The sequence below is a fragment of the Nothoprocta perdicaria genome, unplaced genomic scaffold (assembly GCF_003342845.1).
Source record: "Nothoprocta perdicaria isolate Ctin4 unplaced genomic scaffold, notPer1 scaffold_1, whole genome shotgun sequence".
Taxonomy (NCBI): Eukaryota; Metazoa; Chordata; class Aves; order Tinamiformes; family Tinamidae; genus Nothoprocta; species Nothoprocta perdicaria.
In genome coordinates this window covers 11,682,634-11,705,680 of record NW_020454093.1, presented here as the reverse complement: position 1 = coordinate 11,705,680, position 23,047 = coordinate 11,682,634, and the positions used below count along the sequence as shown (strand labels likewise).

General features: G+C 36.1%; 1 protein-coding gene across 1 annotated transcript in view; it reads right to left on the bottom strand.

The window, feature by feature from the left end:
- HCN1 (hyperpolarization activated cyclic nucleotide gated potassium channel 1) overlaps positions 1-23,047 on the bottom strand; it is a 176,966-nt gene that overhangs the window by 5,733 nt on the left and 148,186 nt on the right. Inside the window, exon 6 of the mRNA XM_026038248.1 lies at positions 12,483-12,723. Within this exon, the coding sequence (XP_025894033.1) occupies positions 12,483-12,723 (241 nt within the window). The remainder of the gene's footprint in view (positions 1-12,482; positions 12,724-23,047) is intronic.

The window sequence follows — 23,047 nt, the reverse complement described above, 5'->3', positions numbered from 1 at the left end:
AATCTGTGTGACTGATAATGAYCTCTTGATTTTCATCTTTCTTCATTTAAAATCGCTGCAGACAGTACTAAAAACATATGGAGTTGTCTTTTTCTGTACTCAGCAAATAAAAGTACGTGAATTTAAAAAGCACTGCATGCAAAAAACAAAGCAGAAACTACTGGTTTCATCTCTACTGTTCTTTTTCTGRTGGCTGTATTCTAGATGACTTCAGGACCAACAAGACTTGAAGGAAACCATTCTGGATTTGAACACGGGACTGGGATTTCTGGATGCTACTGCAGCAGATATCATTATTTTTCCCCTTTTCCCTCTTCTGTTACTCTTTTATAAGTAATGATACTTGAAATAACCACTGTTCTGAGAATCCTACTCTTCTAGTCATAGAATATCTTCTAGGAATGGTTCTAATACCTGTTTTAAAGTCCATACAGTGAACATGAGAAGAAAATACAAGAAGTTTATTTTTAACAAGTTTCTTGATGGATTTGAATTTTATTATAGTCATTGATAACATCATCTATATTGCTTTGATATACATATCAATAATATCATTTGTAGTCTGTGCTTGTTTTGCATGTTTTAGWGTTAAAGTCCTCGTTACTTTGTTCTGCATTTCATTTCATGTCATCTTATTAGCTGTTTTCCTAGGAGAAATTATCTGCTTTCCTGTATTTGAGAAGCTATAAAATCTCATTTACTTGGAGAGGAGAGCAAGAATACAGAAAGCCAAAGTATTTGTTCCAATCAAACATTTGTGCTCTTTTAAATAAATCAAAATATTTTTAATAAATAAATAAACAATAGACTTTATGAAGAGAAATGAGTAAGGAAAGTATCCAAGATATTTAAAATAAGTCTTGGTGGCGTCAAACACACCAGGTGYCCTCAACAATTATGCTCTCCTTGATTTTAAATTGATTTGAATGGACTAGGAAATACAAACAATGGCACAGGAGTGGGCAGTGAAACACAAAGGCTATAAACTATTTTCGAACAGCTTGGACAAGCACTGCTCTTTATTAGTATAAAAAGAATGTGGCTGTAGCATATTACTCACTAATATTCCCATCTGTGGCTGGCATGGGGCATTGCTTTCATGCTGACTCTTTCAAAGTGTCAAATACTTTTATCTTTCCTTTCCAAACCTAAGAATGTCTTCAATTCYAATTAGTAATTATGTATGAGACTGTAATGAACCCGTTATTCAACTCCTATGCACGTTTTATTTTAATTACATAATCTCTTTGGAAAACTATTCTCTGGAATATTCTAAAACAAATGTCAATCACTGTCTAATCAGAAATGCCTATCTGAAAGCACTAAACAATGCTAAAAGCATTCATTTGTTCCTACAGTTCACATTTTATACAAATGCAATTAATTTATAACTGAAAATCATAATTTGTGTTCTTCTGGCATCAGATCATTTCTGCAGAACAATGTAGCTCTCAAAAGAATATGAAAAATAGCTCAATTTCCAAGTACATTCTGCTGTAAAGACACCTAAGTAACAAGCGCAACAATGGAAGTTCAAAACTAAGCCTAATTGGAAGAGCCTAATTATTAACCTAATAATCAAAACTGATCAAGAACATATAAGTTACACATATATATGACAATATTTCTGCAGGAACACTAGGTTCAGGTTTTGGAACTGCATGAATTTCCAGAGAAGTCTGTTCATATCTCTTCCTGTGTAAAATAGGACTCCCATAGATTGCATTTCACTACTTAGTGTGACAGAATACTCTGGATAGGAAGCTCTGCATACCCAAAGGACAGAAAGAKCCGAGGAAGACTGATTTGGGAGAATGAGGTTGAATGACATAACTTCTGTGATGGCTTTTGAAGAAATAGCATTAGCTGGCCCTTTGTAGGGGCTAGAGTTTTGGTACCAAATGAGATGAATTTCACAGTTCTTCAATAAATACATCAATATGCCATTGTAGATGCTGATTTTTCCTCTGTTGCTGTATGATCCCTAAACTTATTTTTCTTAGAGAAAACAACTGGAGATGTGGGAGATCTATGAAAAAAACTAGTTTTTTCTAGCAACCCACTCAGCTTAGCTGACAGATTGACATCTAACCATTAACTCTCAGTTTATTTTTCATATAAATTATACTCCAAATGTAATTACTCACCCTTTTATGTAACATCCATGTTTGATTAGAGATGAAAAATAAACTCAAGAAAAAAAAAAGAGAAATAACAACATGCAGTTGCCTTGCAGACAAAWTGTGTCCACCAACAGATAAACTGTGGTGATACGGGAAAGAGTTAAAGATAAGTAGTTAGCTGGTTCATTTAGGTGATACCAGTTTAGGATGTTGTATAGTAATATGTAGGATATTAAATAATACAAGAAATTAACATTGTATGCACAGCTTTGTTCTGCAAGGACACAAAGACTAGAATTAAAGCAAAAGTTACTGTACTTTTCTAGATGCAGCAATTAATTGTGGTAGCAGCAAATAAATTGGCTAGTATGCTAGTCATATAGTGCTCTTGGTACTAATAATAACTAAAAATAATTAAGAGTTTCAATGCATTTGTGAACCTCAGAAGTTTCTTAAGAGCTTTGTACCTTTCCAAAGCTATAGCAGGCTTCTCATCATCTGTCATATTACAGATTTCATCATATTACAGGATATAATACAGAATGTCCTTCCAGCTGAGGGCAGCTGACTGTTGCTTCAGTTCCTCAGCAGGGAACTGTTGTTTTCTCATATAGCAGGCACACGCTTCGCTGTGTAAATGGGCAAGACACTATTTGGACCATCTGGCAACTTTCAGCAGTGGAAGAAAGAAAGGAAAATCCAAACAATTTAAAGGTTTGGAAGTTTGGTCAGGCAGTTTGACCCATTTGGGAATATYTTAGGAGAACAGGACAGCAGATTAGATTTTTTCTATTAGATTTATAGAAAACAGTATGTTAGTACAGTATTATGGGCAGAATCATTCCTAACACAGAAAACAGAGAAAAGCTGTTTCATATAATAAAAAAATCGATTTCTTAAGCAAGTACTTATGTATGTCTATCTCTTTTTACTTTTTAAGTACATCTACCTTTACATCTACCTTTAATTATATTTTTCTAACCTCTTGACATATCCTTTTATCTTCCAATATATTAGCACTAGTGCACAAAATGGAAAACCTAGGGATATGCTACCGTTCATTACAGACACTTAATGTGACTAATAGCAAGTGATTTATTTTCTCTAAAATAATGATCAAATGAGATGCCAAACAACTACAGATTTTATTTTGTTTGTTTTGTAAAACTATATTGACATTTGCAATAATCAATATTACGAGGAAAAAAAGTGACATCCTCCAAATCTAGATATGTGGAGTGGACAGGAATGAAATGGCTCAGGTATTCCTTGGCTAAATACATGCATGTGCTCAGTCCTGTAGTAAAGTAACCTTGCAATACTTAGTCACTCTTCAATATGAACATTACTGCAGCAAAGGAGAGACCTTAAGGAGAAAGGGAGGCAGTTATTGCTGTTTGAAGTCAGGWTTCCAATCTGGACTGTCCAGAAGAGTTGAGAGGAAACAACAGTATACAGACTGTGATGGGATACAAAACCATTCTGGTAAAAAGGGATACAACATTCACTACAGAAAGTTTTGCATCGGTTCTTTTCATCCAGGATGTTATCCTTTTGACACAGTCACCACGTATTAAAAGGAGATTTTAACTCTGSAGCTGCCCTGAGATAAGGAGGAACTTTCACAGCAGATGAGTTGGAAGCAGCTGAAGACAGGTGGCCTTTATGGGCATTTCATAACAAGGTTTCTATCTAACATACAAGCAGAGGATGAACTGCTCATTTGCTATATTTCTTTCCATTAGTATTTTCCCTCCAGGTCTTTCCTGCAAACTCTCATTTGCTTAACCTTTGTATATATGTCAAAGACTTAGTATGGTAAGTGGTCTAATTACAGAGAGTCTATTYTTTTTGTTTGTTTGTTTCTGGTTGCTTTTATAATCAGCAAAGAGTTACATTTATTTCATTGGAAATAATACCAGTTTTCTGAGGAAGAAAACCATTCTGAAAAGAATTGCCTCATGTCCATTAGCCCAAACCAAACAACAACTTTGATAGATTTATAGAGGATTTCTTACTATTTCTTACTATTTAAAAATGCCAGTAAATAGATGAGCAACTTGTCATATTTACTCAGTTTGACAATAAGCTCTAAAGTATGCTGGTTTCATTACTTTGATCTGAATTTTACTTTTATGCCACCAACCTCTGAGAAGGCTGTTTCTTCAAGCAAGTCTTATACCAGCCGGTTCCCTTGACTRCAGCTCTAAGACACTACATTGCAGCAGCTTTGAGAAAGGCCGCATTATACCATGCTACTAATTTGGATGTTTTGAGACTCACTCAGCACAGCTGTCATTAATACCATGTGAAATTCATTAAAACAACTTAACAGAGCTTTTAAAATATAGTCTAATGTGATAAATTTTCATACAGAAAAGGACAATTTGGGTACAAATGTAAGGTAGATATGTATGCTAAAAGCTCAACATTTTTAGCCACTCTRTAATGATTTTTGTAATTTTTGACATGATTGATACATACATTCTGTCAAGATTGATACATAACTGGATTTTTTGGTATGTTTTCATACTTCCTTTAACATAAATATAGATAAATTTTATTTCAGTGTAATCTTCATAATGTAGGCTGAATGTACTTTTTTTTTCTAGAAAAGTAGTTTGGTGCAATTACATTTACGTCAAGAAAGCAAGCCAAATACACAAGGTTAGAATACAATTGCTTTTATAAAAAGTGAAAAATTTTCTGCCGAGAAAGTTCCTTTACATTTTATCCAGACTTGCCTTTATTCTTTCTACCTGAACATACTGCAAGTAGCTGTGGTTACAGGTTTCATGACTAAACAGAAGCAGCAACATTTGCTGCATCCTGCACTCCTGCTACATCCATAACACTCCTATTTTACTTTATCAAAGGTTWCTTTCTACCAAGGGAGACTAAAATATTCTATTTATTATCTTGAAAATTTGGAATTTGGCCAATCATTCCAATGCTTATGATAAAAACAAAAATGTTTTAAAAATATTAAGCTTAAATTTCATGAAGTACCTAAGTGAARATACTAGTTGAGTCAAATGCCAAAAGTGACTTTGATTCATTCATCCGTGTTTTCATTCAGGTGGATGTCTATTGCTTTGTGAAAACAGACTCTGAATTCCCTGTCTATTCAATGTTATGCTCTTGTAATCTTGATTTTGGCAAACAATAAAATTAAAAAATTAAACTATTTAAGTTGAATTTAAATGGACTGTAAGAATATTGCACTTTATATTTTTTCATTAAGTTACTAGACAAACAATCAGAGTCTGTCAGTTCTGCATTCTGRAGACCTATATATTTAAATTGAATTCTTCTAGCAAAAGCGATAGGCAGTTACAAAATATTCCTCTGGGTTATCTGTGTTTTTCCACAGTATGCTGTCACTGATGTGACATTTTGGTTGTGTCTTACCCATAAAGACCAAATTAAAAGTTATTTATACTATTCATGACTTTGCAGAATTTGAGCTGAGTGTATTTTATATATAACATAAAGTATCAGTAGTATAGTTGTTACTACTGTTTTATAATATTGTTTTATAATGTTACTATAAGTTTTAATCATTGGTAATTAATAGAAMTCTTACAACTAAATCAACTTCCACCTTCTGACACTAGCATAGTACATTATTTTCTTTCTGAATTTTTAGAACATCTCTTCAAATTTTAGAATAGCAATTTTTCCAAATAGAAAAAAGTTTTTCTATTATTTTCTATATAAACTATGATGTTAAAATGATGTTATGATGCAGCACAAGGAACTGTGCTCTGCCTTGATGGCACTGAGGAAGTTTTATCACCAAAATGGCAGACTAGTCTGTGCCAAAAAGCTGTTTAATTTTTAGGACTCCATTCAGGCTTTACTTTGAAAAAGATGACAATGTTTTAGACATGAATATTGTTCATTTGAAAACTAGTTTATGGATGAGCTGGTATGGAGATATGACATCTTTCTCCCGTAAAGGATTTAATTGTGTGCTTGCCACTAAAAATATGAATAAGCATACTACAGAAAAAACACTTATAATTAATTATGTATTTCACACAGTACTGGGTTGGTGTATGAATACTGAAATTTAATCCATGACCACGTTGAATTATGAGTAACTATATCCGCTATTTTTGCAATATGTAAAACAGTATCATATCGTATTGTCCAGGTATAAATTGCAAGGTGTAAAGCAGTGAACCATAGGGCACTTTAACAGCATTTTCTCTGTCTATAATCCATATCATACGGCAAATGCTTAAAAGTACCTCAGCCAAAAGAAATACCTACAGTGTACTCAGGAAAAAAAAAAAGTGGCAAAATATAATTTGAAGTGACGCAACATTTCCCATGGTATTATTTTCCACTGCACTGGTCTAAAATAAACTGACAGTTGCTGTTCTGAAATAGGGAAAAGCTCCATAAATAATAGGTAGGTCAAAGTAGTTCTGTCTAATTGGCCTTCTACAAGCTGAAGCAAATCCAAGATACAATTTAGTAGAATTCTAAGTATGGAGAAATAACTGTTAAAACAGTATTCAATAATTTAAGCAAAATGAAATATTTAAAAATTCAAAGTATTTCATGAACTACATGGACATACCAATGTTATAGTAAATAGCAAAATAAGCAAAATGTTATAATATGTCGCCAAATTCTAGGAAGTGGGTACAAATATTTGCTTTATATGTAATTTTGATATATGAAAAATGATATTCAGCAGAGTTAACGATGCTATCTACCTCTGAATGAATAAAATAAAAACATGTATTTTCTCCTATTAGAATGCAAGAAGTGGATCATTACATATTCATATCCATGTTCAGCAATTCTGATTCAAATATCATAAAAAAAAGTTTAAAAAAATTACATGTACTTCCTTATGTCCAAAATATGTGGAAACACTTAGAAAAAGATCTTTTTTAGCAATGTGGGTTTTAGTTAGTCTACAAATTGAATTATTGTGCTACTTCAGGTGGCATAATACCAGAAAATCCTGTATAAACACAGGTGGGAAAGCAGATGGAGAATAGAAAAAGTAGTAGGGACAGAAGCCTTATCTTGTATCCATTGGGATAAAGGGGAATTTTGCCAGAGACTTCAGCAAGAGCAGGATGAGACCCACAGTGAATAGTCAGGCATCCATCCACCAGCAAGAAAGCGAAAGGAGTGACAACAGAGACCTGAATGTGTTCCCAGAAATCCTCCATTCRGAAGTTCTACTTAATGCTCTCTGGTTGGGAAGCGGTGGATTTATTCCTTCTCTTCGTAGGAGCGTCAGCCCCAATCTAACACACCATTTAAGCACAAAATGCAGTTCTGCCCATGCTTAAGTGGATTGGGGCTGCACGCTCAGATTACTTCTGATTCCACAGAGCTAGCAGCTGAAGGGGAAAGGAACATCATGCAACCAGTCCCGCACATCAATGTGCTTTGCAGTAGCTTTGGGACAGCTTTAACCTTTATGCCAGCTTGCAGTGGTAACAACCCAGCGAGTTATAAAATGGCATAATGCACCTATTCACATTTTTTTCCAAGCCAGAGCCTTGCATTCCCTGCAGGGAAGTGACGTGAACCCTCAGACACCCCAGGGCTGGGGCTGGGCACACGCAGAAGAGTGGTGAGTGGCAACCTGCCAGGGAAAAAAGGCCTTTCCCAGRGGAGAGAAGGACGTGCAGAGCCATGGGCTGGTAGGAAGGGAAGATAGAAAATTTTGAGCCACAGACAAGCAGAACAGTTGTTTCACTGTTGAGGGCAAGGAGAAGCAGCTGTACAAAGCACGGTTTTGCAGGGAAAATAGAGTTTTCATCACATTTTTAGAAGCTGGTTGCATTTTCTACTGAACTGCACCAAACTGTGGCCTTAATTCCTTACAACAAAAAGCAAGTAAGTGTGACAAAGCCAGGAAAGGTTGTGCTATTTTGCATACTTGTTGGGAATAAAGCTGAGCTGGCACATTAACTTACAGCTTTTGACACTATTGACTGAAAAAAGTGTCTGGGTCAGGAAGACAAGATCTTACTGTGATATTTTAGGAGCCCTAAGAGCCATATGTAGAACCAGATGAGTAAGAGGAGAGAATTGTTGGAAAGACAACACTTTTACTAAAACAAACTTATCTTTAGTAAGTGGGTATGACAACACTCTCATGTTTGTTGTTGCTATTAATCACGGGACATTTTGAATCACCAACATACATAATATTATTATGCAGTCGTTCTAGAAACATGCACTCCACCAAAAATCAGAACTCATTGGTATCACTGATACCACATCAGTTTATAAAAGTGAATTCAAGTAATTAGTATTAGGCTCATTAGCAATATTAAGCTATTATAGCTTCTCTATAAGTAAATGACTCATATTCTTGTGCTTCATCTATAAAGGCTTCAAACCTCTGCCTTTTATCAATTTGATATTTGTCTAGTGAGGAAGAAATAAACAATCTGTCCAGTCACTCCTCCTAATATAAAAAGGTCTTTTAGTAATTTCTAATTCAATCCTCTGGCGTTCAGAGAAAAAGATTCGATAAGATCAAAACCCAGCAATTTCCTCTCTTCCATTTCCTACCATGGTTAGAACATAAAAGAGTTTGAAATTCTGAGGTAGTGAGGAGGAGGAAGAGAAATAGGTTTTGAAACAAAGAGAAAAAAAAATCTGGGGTCTCATTCTGTACTACAATGCTTCTGCATTGAGTTTTGAGTATTGAAAATTCCAGATATTCAAAAAAAAAAAAAAAAAAAGGAAAAAGATAACAAAACCAAATTATTTAGCAGTCAGAACATCCTCAAAAAACAGTTGCTTACAAATTTTCCTCTGCCTCTCGATTCTTCTCCTTCACAGGAGTGCTGAATTCAATTGTGTTCATCTCAGCTTTACAATTCAGTTTAGTTACAGATGTCGTGAGGTCCCACTTTGCCATTTGAAAGGGGAGCTGTGAGCTCCCTTCTGCACCCTCCCCAAGCAGATGTCCAACTTTCTGTCCTCTGCATGCTTTCCTCCTGTTCACATGCTCCATTTTTCTCTCTACTTTCCTGTCTTTCCCATCAACCTAATGCCCCCACATTGCCCTGCACTACAGCTTTCTCTGCCCCCAATTTCTTTGCATCTCTCAAAACCTGACTTCTACCCACATAGTCCTCATCTCTCTATTTGACCACATGCTATTTCCTAGTCTCTTCTGACCTCCCCTATCTATGTCTCCTATGTATTAATACAGACAACTTTCTCCTGACTCATTCTCTTTTTTATGTCTCTGCCTGTCCTACACAAGAAACTAAAAGTGAAGGTTTTAATTCTCATTTTTCCATTTCAGGGTGGCCACCTTGTTTCACCTCAGCTGTAAACTCTTGTCAGTCTCAGTGTGATATGTTCCATTCACTCTTATTTATAAAGAGAAAAGATGTATTCATTGCTTTGCTGATGGTGGCACTGACTGATTGTTATTCCTGGGGAAGTAGAGACCACTTTAGAAAATAGAGGAGAAATATGAAAGAAGTCATTAGAAATCCTCAAAGATCTTCATGAATATTGCCATATCTGCTTGAAATAACAAGATATGAAAATACTGCGCCAATGAAAACAGATATAGAACATTAAAAAAAACTGCAATCTCTGCTGATACCTACGGTTTACCCCATTTCACTTATATAGAAGTAACTATATAACTGAAAAATGTAGTGAAAATTACTAACATGTACTTCATTCCCGAACTCTTGTCCCTTCTCTAAAACCCAAACACGCATGCCACAGGAGGACAAGGTCTGAAAGAAAGGGCACTGAACAATTAAACTTACAGTTTTTGTAAGTTCTACTAAAAGGCAAAAGAAACCATGCTCCTAAATCCTTATGAAACAACCCTTTCACTGATTAATGTCTATTCACTACATAATACATATGACAATTTCTTTAAGACTTTTTTTAACCAAACTCAAATCACACTTTTCTTTTCCCTAATATATGATACTTTGCTATTCCAAAATATAGGTGATTTTATTTTTCAGTATCTTGACTGTAGATTTGATGGAGTATACACTGGTCAGCATTTCTGCCTCTTCAAAGCAGGTTTCCCTAATGCATACTTCATATATTCCATCAAAATGAGGAGAGGAAAACAGGGAAGGCCTATCAAAAAGAATCATAACAGAAATTATTATGGAATTCATTCTTGTAAATGTAGTAAATTTGTGGGATGATCATATTCTTCAATTAGCAGCATGAAAATAATTGTTGGGATGAAAATCTGCATGGCACATTGTGCTGGACTGAAAATGCTCCTGCATCCAAAGTTCAGGAGTGATTTGTGAATAAAGGTTAAGTGAGGCTCTTCCCAAGGAACTAACCACAATGTTTCTGTGGCTGCTGCCTTGTACTTGCTCCTTCCATCCACAGGAGAGAAGTCTGTGTGCCAGATGAGGAAAGGGACTGATGGCCGTCAAGCCCTGACCTCTGGAAAGCTGTCTGGAGGTACCACCTTGTGGATGTGCTTCCCTCCAAGTCAACTGCGTGCACTTTGGCTGGTACTGATGATGCTCTTTAGCCACATCCTTGGCTAATCCTGTCAGGAATTTTTCCTTATACTCTGATACATGGTTCTCTAGAGAGAAATTTTTTAGGGTTTTTTTTTGTTTGTTTTTGCTTTGATAAACTGAATCTTTTCAATCAGCAGTTATCAGATGTGTAATTTGTTTCTTCTCTTTTCAGCTGTGATATTTTGGGCACTTTCCAGATGCATTTGTCCTCATTTTTACATCCTGTGTCCTTATGGTTTGCATGAGCAAAGCTCCTTTGGTACACAGTGTCATAAATTCTCGTGGTGTCAGGATGTTGCAAATGGCTTATTTTTTATATACATTTGGTTAAGAAGGGTAGTGGATAAACAGGATGAGCTGAGCAGTCGTTTGGACTATAACAACAGGCTGACAGTTATGTAAAATACTTTCATGTGGCAATATCCTCTGATCCTCTACTGGTTCACAAGAGTATTATAGCCAGATTCAGAACACAGGCACTTGCAAACTCATTTTCATAAACTAGGACACTGCTAAGCACAGAGGGAACCAACAACAAGATTGCTCTGTTTCTTCAGAGCATTTACCTTCTCTTTCTCCTAAGTCTCATCTCTTCAGCATCTACAGTTTAAGTCTGTGGGATAAGCATAAGACTCCTTTATCAAAATGCTTTTACAAATGCTGGTACAAATCACCTTGCAAAGGCTACTGTGGAGTGACAAGGCCTGTTGGCCAGATCACCAGGAGTTTTTTTTTCAGTATTTTATTCTAAAATGGGATTAGTTGAGTAACTCTACAGCCCAATTCAAACACTAACTGAGACCAATTCACTTTTATAAGCGCTCCACTTTAATGTACCAGCTAAATGCCACTGATTAGGCTTTCAATTTAACATTTTCTAAAAGGCTTTAGACTCAATTCTGAGATGATTCATGCTATTCAACAAAAAATTAACCAAAAAAAAAAAAAATCAGCTAACTGTAACTGTCATGGGCTGTACACACAAATGTTCAATCAGCTTCTGGAAACCAGCCTTGCTGCTACACCTTGGTGTTCCTGCACCAAGATACAGACACCTATTCTGTTTCACAAAGACAATTTACAATCACAGGAACATGATTTTCATATTGGTCAATTGCTGTATGAAAAAGGAAATCCAAATATGAATGTTCAAATACTTTCATCTAAATGAAAATCTATTTTTCATTAGGGTTAATTTAATTAGTACTAAAATTCATGTCTAGTCAAAGAGGGAATCCAGGTTCTTATACTTTCATATACCAGAAGGTTAATCAATGCTGCATGCTAAAATTCAGCAAAAATGCACTAATAATAGTCTGAAATATTCACGAAGAATATCAAAATATTCCATATAAATAATGGCCTTTTATCCACTTTCTATTTTTGCAATTCTTACAGAGATTTTTACCRTTTAGAATTGCTTTATATTCATGACTAAAAATTGTTCTTCAATTTTAAGGAAGATGAATTCTGTTTATTTTACCTTTAAATAGCTGCAAAATTACCGTGCAAATTATTATATGTTTATCTAAATGCAGTCTGTTAAATAGTAGCAATCTTAACTCAAATCTACACCAAAATTCAGGACAATTTAATTGAAGGCAATATTTCAGGAAGGTTATCTGTATGTTCAATAGCTTCAATAGCTATCCTTTCAGTAGCAAGCMGACTCAAAATGTATTATTCAGACATACTTAATGCACTCTTCCCCACCTTTGGAATTACCCGGGCAACAGACGTTCAGCAGACTTATTCTGATGTCTCTATATGTCTGATGTTTGAGCATGTTTTATTCTAGTGCAGTCACTTCAATGTTATCACTCATTTTCTTCCTACTTACCTCCAAAGTAGGAGCCATCAGTCAGCTTCAACTCCTTGTTGGATTTGGTGATGACTCCAGCGACACCATGCTGAATGAAATACATCTTCTTACCCACAGCCCCTTCTCGAATAATGTAATCGCCAGGCTGGAACACCTCAAATCGCAGCTTGCTTAGCATGGCAGTCACAAAATTTGGGTCTGCATTAGCAAAAAGAGGCATCGTAGCAACCAACTTGCGACAGTTGAAGTTGACAATCTCCTAATTGGGAAGGAAACAAAATAGTAAGAATAGTCAGCAAACAAATACATTTTATGGTGGTCAATGATGGCTTTTTTTTCWTAAAGTTATTTTTATGCACTTATTGGATTTTTATGTTTTCATATTTTTGCATAATATTCAGTCTTATTAAATTTTCATCTGTATCTAGTGAAGTGATTGAAACAATAGTGCAGTAATGATATATTTTAATAAGGTCAAATGTCTTTTTTAGGTGATTGTCACAGATTATTTATTATTCTCCTTGCCTTTCAAGAAAAAAAATAAGGGACAGAAAAAGGGACAAAAAAGAAAGGGACAAAAATGTAATAGGAATTACACTGGCTGCCACATGGAAAAGAACATGTATAACTTCGGGCTGCAGTAAATCTATTAAGTGATAAAAGTTATCCCAGTAGAAAATTTATGCGTCTTTAAATATTACACCAGTAACATCTTTCTGATGTTGCTGCAAATATCCTTGAAAGTGCAGTGATAACAYAAATGTACATTATATTTGGCTGTGGAACCCTGACATCAACAGAAAAATTCCCATCCCAGAGTTTAATTCATATCACTAAACACAGAGGCACATTCTCTTGTCCTTCAAAGAAATTCATGTGCAGTGGACCCTTTAAGCCAGGAAGCCCTGCCATCTTCCTGTGACTGCTATAATTCCTACAAAGCACCTTCCTAAGTGCTACACGTATGGGTTGTTTCCCACCAAAACCATTTGCATTTACAGAGCTTACGCTGCGCATGTTTTTACTAGAACAGCACCAAAAAKTTACAAATGTTTTTCGAACTTCAAAAAACAAAACAAAACAAAGCAAAACAAAATACACAGATTTGGAATATCTCCAAGGAAGGAAACTCAGGAGACTTCACAACTTCTCCAGACAACCTGTTCCAGTGCTCAGTCATAGTGAGGAAGTCTTCTTGAACTTCATGGGCAGAACAACTGCCCACCTCTCTAGTCTGMTGAGGTTCCTCTGAATGACAGCACAGACCTCCAGTGTACCAGATAYTCCTTCCAGTTTTTATCATCAGCAAAACTGCTGAGAGTGCATGCTTCCCTTCATTCAGGTCATTGATGGATAAGCTGAAGAAGACTGGAGCCAGTACTGACTGATTACACCACTAGCCACAGGCATCCGAGTAGACTTTGCACCACAAATCACACCTCTCYGAGCTCTGCCATGTAGCTAGTTTCCAGTCCACCTTGCTGTTCACTCCTCTAGCCCATGCTTCCTGAGCTGCCTATGCTTCCCTATGCTATGGAAGACAGTGTCAAAAGTCTTACTGAATTCAAGGTAGAAAACTTTGAGTTCTCTCCCCTCATCTGCCTAGCCAGTCATTTCCTCACAGAAGGCTATCAGGTTGGTTAAGCACGATTTTCCCTTGGTGAAGCCGTGCTGATACTGCTGATCTCCTTCTGATCCTTCACATGCTTAGAGGTGGCATCCAGAATGAGCTGTTTCATCACCTTTCCGGGAAGCTTTAGTTGCCTGGGTCCTTTTTGAAGGCTGGAGTAACAGTAGCTTTCCTCTAGTCTTCAGGCACCCATTCTCTACATCCTTTCACAGATGACTGAGAGTGGCCTAGCAATGACATCCACAGGTTTTCCTTAGCACTTGTGGGTGCATCCTATCAGGGACCATGGACTTGTAGGTGTTAGGTTTGCCTAAATGATCTCTAACTCAATTGTCCTCCTAAATTCAGATAATTCCACAGATTTTTAAGCATCAGAATCAAAGTTTGACAGGTACTTCAGTCTGCCATCAGGGATGAAGGTGAGACTACTGCATTTAAGAGGCATGGGCATGATATAAGAGTGAAACAATAACTACCTTTCCCAGATAAATTACATTCTTTCAAAATAAATCCAGTGGAAACAGCAAAAAAAAAAAAAGTGAATCAAAATGTATCACTAGACACTCGGGAAACAGCAAGTAGTTATCTCCAGCAAAAATTATTTTCCATTGGTGACAAAAAAAGAGTAAAATGACTTCCTTTTGCTACTCGTAGGAGAGACTTACGATATCTTCTGACAATCCCTCAAGGAAGTGTCATTATATAATGACAAGGTGGAAATAGAAGTGTCTCTAGGCAGAAGTGAACACTGAGTTTTGACATAGAGCTATGGAGCAATTCCCTTTGACCTTGGTCTCAACAGCATCAAAACTCTCTACTGAGATACACATTACATATTCTTTTCTTTTTCTTCCTTCTAAGGTCATAAATAAATTACATAATTTTATACAATTATTGTTTAAGGCAGCATTAATTCCAGARTTATTGGGTTAAAGATAGAGTGAATGAAGTGTAAGATGTTACATCTTGAAGTCAATCACTAAACTTCAACTGAATTCAGTGGGAATATGATTCCACCAGGAATATTTTAACTAAGAATTATTTATGAGCAATGGAAATAGAACAACATTCCCCTTTCATCATTGTACTGACTCTCTCTCACCTTCTCAGATTTCCATAGGTCCTCTTCTTATGAGTATTTTATTATGTCTGGAACACTGTATCATGTACGAACTCCACAGCTAATTGTAAAGGTATTGGATTAAGACAGGATGAGAAGGAACTGAGATGAATATACTTCCTCAGGGCTGCGAGAAAGTTGAAGTATTGAGGAATACATAGGAAGAATAGAAGCCAGAAAGGATGGGAAGCAAAGAGCCCTGAATTTTATAATGATTTGGAGTCTTCCATTCCTGCTCATTAAGAGTAAGGAACAGTCTGGCTGTGACTCCCCCTGAGCATAGAAAATGACAGGTGCTCCTAATGCTACCATATACTATGGTACTACCATTTTATGCATTTGACATCAGAAAATCAGCTTAAAAAAAAAAAAAAAAAAAGGCCTAGTCTTTTTTTTTTTTTCTTTAAAGTAAGTAGGAATATAAAACCAATGTTTGTCAGACTATGAAAACAATCTTTGACAATAGCTCTGTACAGTGTGAACTAAGTGATATGTGCCACTGGCATTTTTAATCAGTGAATTCTGCTAAGTCAAGTGGAGTAGTCCCAAGTTATTGCTTTAAATAAATGCCATATGATAGGATAAATACTAAAGAGATCCAACCTGACTTGCTTGTTTTTCTAAAGGGCTGAAGAAAAGCCGGTTCTCTTTCTCATCTAAATAGGTAGCAAGGAACTTCTCCCAGCAAATGCTTCAGCCTCTGGTTCTTTGTCAAGGAAAGCTTCTTCTCTGCTCCCTCTGCTCACAGTATTGTGGTATTGCAGAGGAGCCCCAAGCTACATTCTCATTTCTATATGAGATTGTCTATCTTAGTATTGGCAGAAAGATGCCGATATCTATTATTTTTATTGCCTTGCTCAGGGTCTTTTGAGTAGACTTGCTGCTTGGTTTCTGTTCCTGAAAGTGAAAAAGCTCCCTCTTGCACCTAGGAGGCAGAGAAAGGAAATCTCTAACGAAAAGAAAAAAAGAGCTGAAATTGGAGAAATGATGTTGAATAAGCACTGAAAAGGCAASGAGAGTAAAAGGCTCAACTAGCCATGATCAAGAAGAAAGAAAAACAAAACTGGGTGGAGTATCACTGAGATGGAGAGAAGGAGAGGAAAACAAAAAGAGCAAATGCAATGGATCTAGAAGAATCCACAAGAGGGAGGAAGGTTGACTTCAAAGAGGAGACTGAGAAACTGAAGTTCCTGAAAGAGTAAAAGCAGAGGAGCTGGGCAACAAGTGTTCAGAATAAAAATGAAAGGTGGAGCAGATGAAGAAAGTAAAAARGAAATAGGAAAAAATAAGAGAAGTTATTAGTAACATATTTTAATAACTTCATAGCAGAGCACAGAGGTGAGAATGCAGGCTTCCACACTGACCCACCCGAAARCAGAAGGAGAAGAACTGGTCTTTTCTGAGGAAACACAGCAAAATGCTCACCATGCTCTTTTGCTATAAAATCTATATCAAGATACATCCATGTATGCACATACATAATCTGCTCAGTCCGAGTTGTCTAAGGAAACTATGAGCATAGCTGCATATCCACCCTGCTGTGGTAATTAGGTTTTTGTGCAAGTTTACACTAAAGTACAAACTTTCCTTATTTAAGATGTTAGAAGGTGGAAAATTACTGAGAGAGAGGAAATGTGTCATTTTTAAGTGCTTTGTTTTTCTATAGTATTCTTTTATTTAAATATAAGACCATTCAGGGCAAGGAAAAACATTTCTGTGAGTCTTAATCACAGGCAGTGCTGCAATTTCAAGTTCTTGTGTATTACTTTAAATAGCATCTAAGGGAAAAAGAAACAGTAAAGATTATTAAGAATGTTTTATGTGATTCAGAAAGCACTGGGAGAAGCAGTTTGGTGTTTTAAAACAMAAGTACCAGAAGAAGAAGCTATCAAAATGTAAGTTGACTTTTTCTGTGCAAAGAAAAATCTTTTACTCATATTTTCTTTAAAACTTTGGAGCCAGATTGCAACCAGCTTATGCTCTACAAACTGATGTCTTAATTAGAACAAATAATAAAGCTTTTTTTMTTCCCTTCTACAGCAAGAAAATACCAAGTGAAGCCTTAGGAAAGGATTAGGAACACATTATATTGCTAAAGTGGTTAAAGGGAAAGAATGATTCAGACCTAAATAGAGCAAGTGTTGATCTAGTTCAAATATTGATCTCCGTTACATAAGAACTAAATTGGAGGTGCTACAGTCTGCTTTACGTTTAGTACTCATCTTGGGCTTCCTGGCCATTTTCTCCAGGTGATATTAAATCATCAAAAATTACCATTTTGCATGATTCGGTCTGCCTGCCATTTTTGGATGACTGCACCAGCGTGTCTCAAGATGTCACATTTACAGGGGCAGCCACGAGGCTGCTTTGGCTGTAACCRGGATGTGACCAGCACTGAGCCTGGTGCAACACAGTGTGGTAGAGCTGGAGGGAAGGCAGCTGTGGCCAGGAGCCAGGCATGGTGCTCCAGCTGAGGGCAGTGCTCACAGCAGTCTGCCCCACTCATAGCGATGGAAAAAACAAAGTTCTTGAAAGACTTGTGTGCCTAAAAGGTTGTCTGCTATCCCACCTGGTCACATAAAAGCCACTACTTCCACCATTGACAAGCCACGTCCTTCATACATTGACCATCAAAGTCGGCATAGCTACATCAAAATAATTTCATTAGGTCACTTCTACATAGTACTGTCAAAATCTGCTGCATTTTTTCTCTGGAGTGTTTACTCAGCTTTTTTATTTTTCTGAGAGGAGAAAGAACTGAAAAAGAAGTTGAAGGAGTCTTAATATCCTGGTCACTGAGTGGAATGTCACCTTATTGAGAAAGCTATTTCATCTCTTAGGAGAGAATCATAAAGGAAAAAATATTGAGAAAGTAATTAAGGGAGAACTATGAAAAAMAGAAGTATGATATTGAGGTATTTGGGGGTATATGAGCAGATTAAATATACTTGAGCTGTTTTTTAAGGAGTTATACACTATATGTGTTCTTGCTTGCCTGTAACTTTTTAATTCAACAGTCAAATTTGTCAGAAAGGCATTTCACAGAACCTAAGTTCAACATGTTTTACATTAGGTAAAAGAGTTTTACAATAGGGTTCACAATACGCACTCAGGAGGACTAGGATTAGTATCCTTATTGAGGGAATGACTACATAGCTCACAACTTGTTTAAAGCCAGAAAATCCATATGGAGCAAGAGTCTTAATTTCTGGTGCACTTGAAATTGTTTATTCAATTTGCATTGGTACATTGCATTTAATCATCTATACAGAATCTACCACTTAAAAACATTTTGCTCATTCAGATAAGTAAAAGTAACATATGCACATATTTCTTTTTGAACATGGCATTTCCATGACTTTTTCATTTTTTCAGCTGCATTGATCTTTTTCTAGAGTTCTCTTCAAAGAAATACAGCCTAGTGATTCACTGTGGCCAGGCTGACTTCTTGACRTAAACCTGCTGTCTCCATGTTGGAACAAGAGCACTTTTAACATGCAAAGCTTGCTTGGACTTCACTTACAATAGGTTACTATGTGCTTGGATACTATAATTTATGTCTAGAGCTACACTGAGAAACATAATTGTCTTTTCTTCAGGATTTTTATATTTTGATGCCTGGTTAACACAGCTGGATATTGCAGATCAAGGCACATAGCTACCCTGTGGCTATATTTTAGAAGACCAAGAATTCTCTGATCTGAGGTAACCTACATGCATGTTTCATCTACAGACAAAGCACAAATCCTGAAAACATAGTGATGTCCAGGGCAAAGGCCATCCACATAATCTTGGATGCCTTGAAAGCCACTTGGCAGCTTGTGTATTTACATTTCAAACCATTGAGATCCCCAAGACCCTCAGAAAACCGTACAATCAGCCATGAGATTAACTGATTTAAGCAGACAAAAAGAAGGGAGGAATAAATATGCTTTCCAGCTAAATGTTAAATTAAATCCTCTGCTAGGATTCTGCCAAAACTGAGTTGAAAGTTGAAACTGATCTTTCCTTCCTTCCTTCCTTCCTTCCTTCCTTCCTGATCTCTTCATCAGAACTTAAGACTGACTTAAAAAGTGCATATGATAGTACTACTGCTTCCTAAAAGAAAGTAAATCTTTTTATGTATTTGCAAGCTGAAGAGATATAGGTTTGATCAATTGCTTTTTGGCTTCTTTGATTAAATGTTGGCCTTCTGCATACTTTTCTATTATTCCCTACTTGATTAGAATTTTATATTCAACTCCTTATGTGCATTTTTTATGCTTCAGAATTATTATTACATTAAATTCAAATGCAGACAGGATAATCCTTTTGAGAATATATGGTTCAACCAAACCTCCAATAAAGTCAGTCTGATGAAGGATAGCCATCTTTTTCTGGGGTTGTTAATTGATTTAATTGAGGTTATGGGAGAGCAGTTCTGAGGATCTTATGCTTCTCTGGGTCTTTTAATATATTTAGAAGATTAAATAAGAGCAAAAGAAAGAAAGAAAAAGAAAAAAAACAACACGCAACTATGCTTTCAGTCCTGCAACTATCCATCCATTCCTGAACTGGGCTATTTTTTAAGTGAATTAAGCATTAATCTTCTGTAGTGTTCTAAAATGTTCTATGCCTTTTAATTTTGGTTTCCAGCAGGGAAAAAGATGAGGAGTATCAAAATGAGAATGGAGATACAGGCAATGTTGTAAGGAAGTGTGTAATTGTGAGATAGCTGGCTAATTTCAAAAGCCTCTAAAGTTCTGATAATTCAGATAAGGACCTAAAGTTTGGGCTAGCTCACCAAATTCTACCTCTTGAAGTTTTTCCTTCCACTCACAGTGACTACTGCTGAACAAAATTCCTAACTGCATTAAAAAAAAAAAACAACCACTGTTCATTACATAAGATAACATGAAATTAGTGCTATATGATATAWCAGTTGCTATAGAAACCTCTTTTGTTAACTGAAATAATTACAATTTTCAAATGAATATAATGATCACTATTTTAACTTTCTGTCCCCCAGTAACCTAATATATTCATTCTTATATGTGTGGGTATGTGTGTGAGAAATACATGCTAATACTAAATTCACCCAATACTATGTTGTGCTGATGACACTTGACAATGAAATGTTGTTTCAGCAAAACCTTTTCAAATTTCAAGTTGTTCCATTACACCAATGAGACTGTATGTTTAAATATGTGTTTTGTTAAATTTTGACAGAAACATGACTCCTCAGTGATGCACAGTTTACAAAATCTACTGGTACCTTTCTGTTTCTGAACCTTGTGTTAGTACACAGGAAAAGGGTGAGAATTAGTCAGCATGCCTCTTGCACAATGAATGAAGGAAACACCCTGTCTTTCTGAAACAATGATTAAGAAACAGGAGAAAGTTGGTTTTGCTAAATGCAAAACTCTGTCTAGTTTGCTTTGCTCATGGGTTTATATAATTTATAGCACTGTTTTTCCACTAACCCTTAAGCTTCCAGTTACCTCCTCCATCTGGTAATGTGTTGATCCTGGAAACCATRTTCATTCTTGTGCCATGTGCTGAAGTTACAGTTAAATCATTTGCTAACACCAATAAATAYGTGATTGACTTTGTATGTGACCTGTGTGGCGGCTACGATATTTTTCTACTATATCCTTCCAAAAGAAGCTCAAATGCTACTTATACTTGTTCTAAATGAAGAGTACTTATTATATACACCAAAGTCAATGAGGTCTCACCCAATTGCCAGATTAATATTATTTTGTTTTAGAAATGTGCAGAAAAGAGTGCTGCTATTCTCAGGCCTGATTCACCAGATTTCAATGAAGAGTAGCTGAATATGAGAGAGACAAAGAAAAAGAGAGGGGGAGAGGGAGATGATAGAATTTGACAGCCAGCCAGTTACACTTACATTTATGTGACTTACATCAGGCAAAATGTAATATATTTAATTTGGGTGCTTTTCTTGTGTGAAAATACTTCAGTCAGGATGCAAACCAGCATGTGACAGCTCCTCAAGCTAGTTYGCCTTGCTGTGGGGAGAGAAGGCTATGGATGAAGCGAGGGAGCAAAGGTCTGTGTWTGAAGGTAGCGAGGGATTAACTGGGGGCTACAATACAATACTGAAACAAAGAACTGAGTGGCAGGAAAAGCTTAACATGCCTTAGGAGAACTATAAAGTTATGGTCTGGCCATAAATTTATGTATTGACCAATTCTGATTTGTCCTCATTTAATGAGAAGCAGAGTTTCATGCTAAGAATACTGCCACTGAGAAATTATTATGTGCAACAGGCCAGAAATTTTCTGTCCTCTCTCCCTCTTTGTCTTCTTCCTCCTTCTCCAGTTCTCTGTGCACAGCAAACCTGAATGGCCAAAATAATTAAGTCAGCGGCTGAGGTAACTCCCAAGAGAATGCACTTTATCCAGGCCTAACACAGACAGTTTAGCTGTCACAAAAACAACAACAACCAGGAAAACAGTTATTTAAAAATCAGTGGTGATTTGTTCACTGAGTTATTTTAAAGCTCTCCAAGAGCTCTGGATCAGAAATACTGTTATCTTCTTAATTACTAGGTTAACAGTTACTTCTTATTATGAATTAAAAGCCCTTGGTTCAAAGCATCTCTCTATAAAATGATTAAGTGGCTTAAATTAAATCTTACTGATTATACTGGATAAATCACAGATAGCAAGCTTGAAATACTCACTCTGAAATTATGTTTAGAGTTTTTTAGTAATTTCTGTTTGCCTCTAATTTGATTTTTCTAATTTGATTCAATGGAGTACTACTGTATATTACGACACAGGATAAATAACAAACTCCTATTTTTTTTTCTAACAACAAAGAAACCCTAAACATTGTTACTTTACGTATAAATAACACCTTAAAGGGAGAAAAAAAGAATATTTATAAACAGCTGAAGATTTATTTAGATTTCTTAGAGAAATGCATGATTGAACCCTGAGTGATTATATGTGTTAGAATTCAGCAGATTTACAATGTCAGCTATATATGTACATATCTATAAATATTAGAATGATATAAAATGAAAGATAAGGTCAATCCCATTTTATTTCTGAATCCAGCCTTCGTCACTGGTTTATTATRTGAACAGGGACACACTAATTATGAGACCATTTTAATTGCCTTCTGAATGAGACTGCTGAAAAGGATCCTGGAGTGGGACCAGACACAGGGACTGTGATGTTTTGTTTTAAGTAGCAACTTGTGACAGAAATGCAGAGAAGTTATGACGCACATTCAGCCACTGTGCTGGACCACAAGTTTGCAAAAATAGTAAAATAATGAAAACCTAGATACATGAGAGAGACATGAAGGCTGTGATCAGTTATAAATGAAAGGGTGAGGCATGGAGAGCTGGCTCCAGAAAAAAAAGAAAAACAGATGATAAATATGAGTGAATGAATGTGATGATGAAGTCTCTGTGAATATCTTTGCAGAGTGACAGCCAGACAGCCCTGAAGATAGAATTCACTGAAAAGTGCTACTTTGACTAATATTGGTAGCTGAAGGGAAAAGAGATGTATGAGCAGCACAGGAGGTGTAAAGAACATAAGAAATTCTGAGGATTGAAAGTAGACAAGAAACCCCTCAATAGCAGATCATGTAGAGGAAAGAGAAGGCAAACTGGCAGAAGATTAGTCTATGTGAATTTGTAAAATATGCAGACTAAAAGTAATGCATCAGTTTTTTTTAAATATCCAATAACCAGACAAGCTTAAGGCTGGCAAATCTTGGAATGGTTAATTGATCTTGGATAAAGATATTAGGTTTTGGGATATCATTAGCTGTAGAATAGGTACCATAATGAAATACCCTAGATCAAAATTG